The 8,378-nt window shown below is 41.7% G+C and overlaps 1 protein-coding gene across 1 annotated transcript in view; it reads right to left on the bottom strand.

Annotated features, from left to right (window-relative positions):
- The window catches only part of ASB11 (ankyrin repeat and SOCS box containing 11), a 13,286-nt gene extending 4,908 nt beyond the window's left edge, over positions 1–8,378 (bottom strand). The window contains exons 1-4 of the mRNA XM_005426166.1: positions 8,201–8,378; positions 5,149–5,228; positions 1,431–1,542; positions 1,330–1,335 (exon numbers count right to left, since the gene is read on the bottom strand). Of these exons, the coding sequence (XP_005426223.1) occupies positions 1,330–1,335; positions 1,431–1,542; positions 5,149–5,228; positions 8,201–8,378 (376 nt within the window). The remainder of the gene's footprint in view (positions 1–1,329; positions 1,336–1,430; positions 1,543–5,148; positions 5,229–8,200) is intronic.

Genomic DNA, 8,378 nt, shown 5'->3' with positions numbered 1-8,378 from the left:
GGAATGCCCTTGCAACACGCCTCCTGTGCACACCAGACCTGCACCAGAGTGAGACTCTCACCTTGTTTAATTGCAGGTATTAATTTATTTACAACTTTCTGAGTTATATGTTGTGGCATAACATATAGAACATTCTCCTTTTATGTCTGCCCTCCTTCCCAGATAGTTAGTGCCATAAGGCAGAAACCCTGCCTGCTCTGAATGCTCCTGCTGGAGCTGCTAAAAAATGCAATTTTTATTTTTTCTCTTTTTTTTAATGTGAAGCAGCTGAGTATCTTCAAGATTGTTTAGTTTGCACCAGCTTCAAGGTGGAACACCCTCAAATGAAAATGGCTTTGCTTTTTAAATGAAAACATTTACTTTCTGTTTAACACTTTCATCGGAAAACACATTTCCAGCACAAGAAATTTTCGTAGAAACATAATCCCAAACAGAAAAGGAGCTTGAAGGAGTTGATATGCATGTGTGTCTATGCAAACCAGAAATTTTCTTCCCCAACTTCTGATGTAAAGACCTGGCGAGAACCACTATTGCCATTCTCCATTGGGACAGCAGAGCTGTAGACCACAGAATCACAACTGAGTTGGAAGTGATCAGTTGCATCATGGAGTCCAACTCCTGGCCTTGCAGAAAACAGCCCAGGAATCACACCATACCCCTGTTTATGCTGTGTTTAACGACGTAGAAAGCCCTCAGGGCCAATTTACAAAGCAAATTTGTATGTCTTTAACTCTGTGGCCCACTGGAGAGGAGTAATGGATTATGCAAGCACATGCCAATTTGTAAAATTTCCACCAGCCTCGCTCCTCTCAGCGCCATCAGGCAGGTGTGACTGAAGCTGCTGGAGGCACTGGAAGCCTCTTGACTGTTTTGGTGCTGCTTAGTTTCTTGCCATATGAATTTTACTTGAAAACCCAGCTGACATAAAAATATCCTTATATATTTCACCCATTCCTTAGTCTCTATTGTGAACATGTACTCTGCCTTATGTCCAGCTGTGGGAATTGTTATTTTATCAGCAGATAAAATGTTTCATTGCTTCAAGCACATCCATTTTTACTTACGTGAGACTCCCAAACCTTCCCATAGAAAACCAGATGTAATTCCAGTGATCACTGCTGAGGGGGGAGGGGGAGGGCAAAGGTGTGAGTTACTTTCTTCAAGGTTATTTCACTTAGCATCTTTCATTCGTTTTCCATCAACCGTGACCATGTTTCACACACAAAGGGAAAACAAAAGAGAATAAAGGGATGACACAAGGGGGAGACAAATCTATCACCCAGGGAAACAGAACACTGTTATGTTTTTCCACATGTCTGAGATGTCCACCTGCATCTTGGCCCTGCCACCTGGACAGCACATCCAACATCCCCACTGATGCAGGGAGCATCCGTTCCCAGGTGCCCCTGTCCCACAGTCATCCCCAGGACTCACCTGGGCACCATTTTCCAGCAGCACCTTGGCACAGGCCACGTGCCCACCCAGGCAGGCCTCGTGGAGAGCTGACACACGGTCTGTGGTCAGCAGGTTCACGTTGAAACCCTGCAAGAGGAGCAGGGAGTGAGGGGACAGCCCTGCCCTGCCCTGCCCAGCTCCTGCAGGGCTGCTGGGGCGCCCGTGGCAGGGCTGAGGGTCAGGGAAAGGGCTCAGGTGACATTGGTCCTGTTCAGTCATTTCTCGTCCCCACAAACCACAGCTGGTGATGGGGTTAAAGAGAGAGTAATCACAAGCTATGCCTTCTTTTTCTAGCTCTTTATATGCACTGTCAATTGCAGGAAAGGCATCACATTTCTTTAACTTGTAAGGGTAGCATTTCCTTCCCTATTTAGGCCTGCACCAGGAGCTACAGCTGGAGGGATTCAGCTCCCTGAATGATGAGGATGCTTCTTTTGAAAAATGTGTATTTTATGATTGGCTTTTCGCAAACATTAAATATGTTAGATATTATATGTGTTGTGTTAGAAAGTTATGCTGTATTAATTCTCCTAAGTAGTGCATTAAATATAGTTTTAGGTTATAACAAGATGTTAAAATACAAACTATGCTATGTAGGATACTTTTTTCTAAAGAAAAGACTCACCCCGAGATAGCAGCCACAGGACATGTAAATCTTTCAGAGAAAAAGAATTTATTGCCCCCTTATCAAAAGAAACAAACTTCTTCCCACCTCGCACAGCCAGGTGATGCCATTAGGATTAAGAGGAAGAAGTTGACAATGACCAGACAGAATCCTGTATTTGAATGGAATTTATGCATCATGTATGAGATGTATGAATATACAACAGGTTATTGTTTTTAAGGGTTAATCCTCTGTTAACCTGTGTCCTTTTTGGGTTTGTGCTGCCCAGAGAAAGGCACCTGGACATCTGTAACTCTTTGTTTCTATTGTCTCATATTGTCCTAATCCAAATTGTCCAAATTATTATTACTCTAATTATATTGCTATTTTTATAACCATTTTATTATCAATAAACTTTTTAAATTTTTAAAAACAAGTGATTGGCGTTTTTCACGCTTCTGGCACAGGTATTTGCAGCTCAGCTGGAGCTGGCAGCAGTTCAATGGGTGGAAACAGGATTCCCTATGCTATGCTTCATCCCGTGCTAAAGCAGCTGTTTCCAGTAGGGCAGACAAATTGTATCCTAAAAGTTCTTTCATTCACTACATGGGGAACCCAAGGGTGTTTCACTCAGAGATAATAAGTACCTGGTAAACCTACAAGAGAGATGAGTCAAATCCCACCCACAAATCAGTTCCTCTTATCTGACCATCCAGGAAATGTTTTACAGGAAGAAAGAACAGTGATTTACAAATCACTGTAGATTTCCTGTTGATCACTGTTGAATGCCTTATTTCAGGTGTTTCCCTAATTAACAGTTGCCATATCTATTCCTGCACAAAGACAAACCAAAAATATTCACAAAGGGAAAAGCAGTTGTTACACATGCTTTCCTCTGAATGCAACTAAATCTCCTGGTAATTAGAATTTTACAGCCATGTGTGAGAACAGGCCTGGAAGCAGCTCCATTTTTTGCTTGATGTCATATTTTGAAGCACTGCTGGTGTCTGCCTGACGTGCTATAGTCAGGGCAGCTCACGAGATGGCAGCAATGCACTTTTTGGTACACAGTACCCAATGCAATGGGCAGGAAGGAGAACCTGGGAGCAACCTCACACAGCAAAAAAGGCAGCAGTCCTGACACCGTGAGCATTAACAGCACTGTAAACACTTCAGGCTAAGCATTACATGATAGAAAAACAATCTTTTTCAGTCATGTGAAAATATTATTAATGTAAAAGTTGTCGGTAAAATTTCTCATGCATTACAATGGTGCTAGGGGAAAAGACAAAACCTTGAAAAAATAGAGATTATTCCATTTTCTAATTGTGTGGTGGTTTCATACTTTGTGATCAGCATATTCCTTCAAGATTAATTTCTTCTAGAGACTCCTAATAAGGAGACCTATTCTCAATCATTATTCATATATACATTTTTATATATTTTTAACACATAAAACTCAGTCATATCAAGTGACAGAATAAGCACTGGTATCTTGGAAAACCAGCAATTCCTTCCATTACAAAATGAAGAATAAGTTGTAGATCTTACAATGGCTGTTTGCCAAACATCACTCATGATAAACCTTGTTTTCAATGTACATGAAAATTCAAAATCTTTTTTCAGCCATTGAAAAAGGCATTGATGAGTTCTTGAGCCATTTGAAAACGACAGCACTACATCACCTCCCTGTGACCAGGCATTCCCTGTGCAGGCACAGCCTCAGTGGCTTTCTTGAAAGCTGTGGTGCTGCAGTAGAGACTTCTGAGTGTCCCACAGACACTCAAGTACAGTCCCATACTTCATTTCAGGCTAGTAGCGTAACTATATGGAAAGCAATGAGCAATGATTATGCTGCTGCATGAACAGCTTCATCCCTGCATTTATCAATCTGTGGTGACTCAGCTCCAGTTCAGGCTCTACAGACATTGCTGCCTTGATCTCTTTTCATCAGCAAGGACCTTCATCTTTTACTCCCAAAATTAAATGTCTTCAGGAAAAGGAGAAACAGTGGATTAACTAAATGATATAACCACACCAGTGGGTGCTTCCTCAGTGCACAACCATGAGCAGTGCATAACCAGGGCATCTGGTGAACAGCCACAACACTGGGTGCTCCACGAAGCAAGTGGTGTAAGGTCAGCATAAATGGAGATAGAGGGGTCAGAAAACCATCAAATCCCTAAATGAATAAAGCCTCTTTATTTTGATCTCTAACCTCCATCACTTCCTTTTCCATAAAAATCACTTTATGTCAGCAGGTGAAGGAAATAGGGATCAGAAAATGGGAGGGCAAATACTGTCTGTAAACAGCATTCTTTTTTAGCTGCAGCCGTGCCTCAAGAGATGTCTGGAGAGGAGGCTTTCACACTGGCAGCTCCACTCCTGGAGGATGTTGTCCATTAGAGATCTGACCTCTGCTAGTAATTATTTACTTTGACTATAAAATCTGATAGCCAAGTCAAAATCTTTACAGCCAGGGAATTAATTTCCCTGCAGTTGCCTTGGGGGCAAGAAGGAGAGGGGGACAGTAACCTATTTGTGCTAGATGAGGACACTGAGTTTAAGCAAAGGTAGTAAGGAAGATGATTGGCAGAGCACAAAGAACCATAAAGTCTTTTCATATCCAGCTTATTTTCCTTCCCATGTATTCCCTCCTCCTCCTCTCTTCCTTTTGCCTGAATTTTCGGTTCTTTTTGGAGCAGAGGGTTTAGGCTGACTATAAAAGGCAAGATGCCTTTTATAAGGCATGTCTTTTACTTTTTGGTTTTTTCTAATAGCCTACATTTATATATTTATTGTCCTTATTCTCAAGCCTGGTTGCATGGTTCATCATTGAGAAAGAGCACAAGGATCATTATTTATTATACAGCAAGCTGCAAGCTGCGATAGTCTTTGTCCCAGGCTTGTCCCCAGCTTATTAACTGAGCAAACCAAAACATGCCCAGAGGTGTTTGTGCTGATATATTATTCATACAGCCATATTTCTTATGCCCTGTTGCAGTCTATTACCAGCTCACCAGCCCATAAATGCAATTCATGTGAAACCACCTTGCTTCCCAGCCTTTCCTTTCCCTGTGGGCTTTTACCTGTGCAATCAAGGTTTTCAGAGAGAGAAGGCGTCCCTGGAAGGCAGCATCATGGAGAGGGGACCGGTCTGCCCAGCTGCCTGAAACAGCAAATGCATGGAGCTAATTCAGGGATGCAGCAAAAGCACATCTTGGGAGGACAGGGGAAGCACAGCCACGTGTAAATGCAGATCAGGACTGAAATCAATGTGGGCTTAGGGGTGGAACTGTTTGATGAATTAATTTCAGCAGAGCAGCTGAGGGATCAGCAATCCTGAGAAAGCTGGCTGCTCACTAAGGGATCTAAGCAAAAGCTTCTTGGCAGGACTTTTAAATGAACAGCTAAAAACATGTTTCATCAAAGATCACGAGTTTAGTGCTGCTGGGTCTCACATGGAGACTTCAGAACCCTGCAATTCTCCTACTCAAAACTGTATCAGCCTCCACCTTTCCTCGGGAGCTCTTGTCACAAATTGCATCCCAGCTTCTCTGACACTTTGTTAAGAGCCTCATAGTAGGGTTGACTTGTCCATCAAATGAATTCTGGCATGTCCTTGGCAGTTTTATTTCCTGAACTGACAATTTCATAAATAACATCCTCCCTCTCAGACTACCATGTAACAGGTTTAATCATTCTCTTCACTGAAATATTTCAGAAAATACATGGAAAAACAAATTCTGCCTGAGGGCTTTACTTTTCTTGTTTAATAATTTTGAGATGCTGAACTGTTCAGACTCCTTCACGTAGGCTTGCTTGCCCTTTTTCTTATCCTAATCTATTTATGAGCCAAGAAAAATAATTCTTTAGCCTAGCTACTACCTACAGGCATAGACATTCAGCTCAGGTTAAATCCCTGCCACTCAAATAGAGAGCAAATTTACTTGTCCTATGTTAAAATTCATAACCATCCTGTGACACAGTGTGTAGTCAGTGTTTCTCCAAAGGCCAGCTGCATTTCCAGTGCCACAGGACAGAGGCAATACCAGTGTTTGCATTCATGCTCTGTTGTACAGCAAACCCATGGGCACTGGATCTGAAACCCTTGTCCTGTTTAATTTTTTCAGCTATGCCGCACACCAGAGAGAATGGAAAGGGTGATTTATCTCCATTTCACATGCTACCCAAGGCAGGGAGAAATCAATGAGAGGCATGGACACATCCATGGGGACTTGAGGCCAAGGATACAGCAGAGGTTTTGCCCTTAGCTGAAGGAGTCTCCTTTTGTTACCCAAGGACCAGGATGCACTTCAGCTCTTGGAGTTACTTTTTAATAAATGGAAACAAAAGTAATTACTTTTGTTTCCATTTATTTACAGAGCACTTCCTGGGCTCCTAAGGCAGGAAATTGGCATGGAAAGACCAGCTGGCACAATATATAGCAAGGCTATGAATGACACATCAGTCAAAATGACAGAAACAGGCACCAAGTAGAGACCAAAAAACGCCATCCTGAAAACCCCCCAAATACCCCACACCTCTCATCACGCTGGCGACTAAAACAGGCAAGCTCAGTTCAGAAAGCCAGAAGACATTGCAAGTGACAAAGCCCAGAGCCCTCACACAGCAGGAAGATTCAGGAGTTACTCAAACAGAGCTCCAGGGCCTTATTTAACCTTTAATGCAGAGTATAGCTCGTGCAGTGCGTGCTCTCACATGCATTTCCAGGGCATTTCCAATGCATGTGTGTGCACACACAGCCTCAGGACAACACTCACTCTGCACACTCCCACCACAACCTACCTCCCTGAAACGTGTGGCAAATATAGTTCCCATATGGAGCATTTCTCCCCTGCTCAGCTGGGAGTGACATGACTGAAAGTGCTCTTTTCAAATGCCTACAGATAAATTATCCAGCCCTGCTGCTGCTGTGCTACTTCACTGCAAAGAGAAAAGGTTGTGAAGCTCTGGCTGTAATATGATATAGTGCCCCAGCAACAACATCACATGATCTCACATTTTGTAAGATTATCCTTAATGACTTTCTGCAAATGGCAACTTGCAGATAAAAATATGTTACAGCCTGCTGAATTCCAAGGCACCTCAATAAGAACCTGAAGGAAAAGCTTGAAGGAAAAACTGCTGCTCACCACGTGTCAGATTATGATTGCATAAAGGTGCTTGGAAAAAAATGACAGTAACAAATGACTGGAATTATATTCTAGAGAATAAAAAATAAATTAATAACCAAGACATGCCTGTATATATACAGGCTTCATAAAGGCTTTGTCAAAAATGCTTGGCTGCAGTATTTCTCTTGGCCAGATGTTAATCTCCCTGCTTTGTGTGGCCACCCCACACCATCTGTGCTCTGATGCCATTCCTGTGCCTGTTCATGATGGCACAGTCACAAAGCAAGTGCCCAACAAATGAGTCACACAGAAATGTGTGATGTCACAATGCTGATCAGAATCTGCAGCTAGGAAAATAAGCCCTCATTAGCAGTAAATTGAAAATACCATGTCATTTTAATTAGTGGAATTAACAGGAATGCAAGCACATGCCTATTCATTATTATGATCTGAAGGACTAAAATCACTTGAAAAAAACAAAACCATGAGTAACCTATGAAATACAACGTATTCTTGTGCTGTGTATTTTTCAGAACAATTTTAGCTGCATTCATTTTTATCATCTGATTTAACAAAACAAGGCTTCTTTGCTTGGATTCATAAAGTCATTAGTTATATCCTCCTAGTATCTCCTTTCTGAAAATCAACATGCTAATACTTTTCCCTAAATATTCTCTGGCAGCAAAACTGGATGTTTAGTAAAACAATCTGTAACCACCTTGTACTGAAAAGAGTATTTTTATTTACCATAGTGCATTGACCAAATGCTGTCCTCATTCTAGCTGGGTAATTGTTGGAGTCTCATATTTTGCACACCTAAGCCATGCCAACACATACTGACACTGCAAAGACCCCAGAAATGGGAAGCACTTCAGGTTAAACATTTACCCCTGCATTTAGCAAAAAATCCCTCATTTCATGGCGACTCACTGATTTAAATCCTCAAGTTACAAAAATGTGGTAAATAAACATTTAAATGTTAGAGTCCATATTTTTACTTTACCTGGGACTATTCCATAGATCTCTTCTGCTATCCTGGCAGCTTCTTTTCTGTTGCCTTTAACAATATAGAAATGGGTCAGCAAAGCCAAGGAAATCTTAATTAAAAGCTTGAAGCAAAACAAAGCAAAAATGGCAAAATAAATGTTAGTGAAAGAATGGAGTATAGAAGTGCCCTCCAT

The sequence above is a fragment of the Geospiza fortis genome, unplaced genomic scaffold, assembly GCF_000277835.1.
Source record: "Geospiza fortis unplaced genomic scaffold, GeoFor_1.0 scaffold285, whole genome shotgun sequence".
NCBI lineage: Eukaryota > Metazoa > Chordata > Aves > Passeriformes > Thraupidae > Geospiza > Geospiza fortis.
Note: the sequence above shows the minus strand (reverse complement) of the source record. Positions and strands in the feature narration are given on the sequence as shown.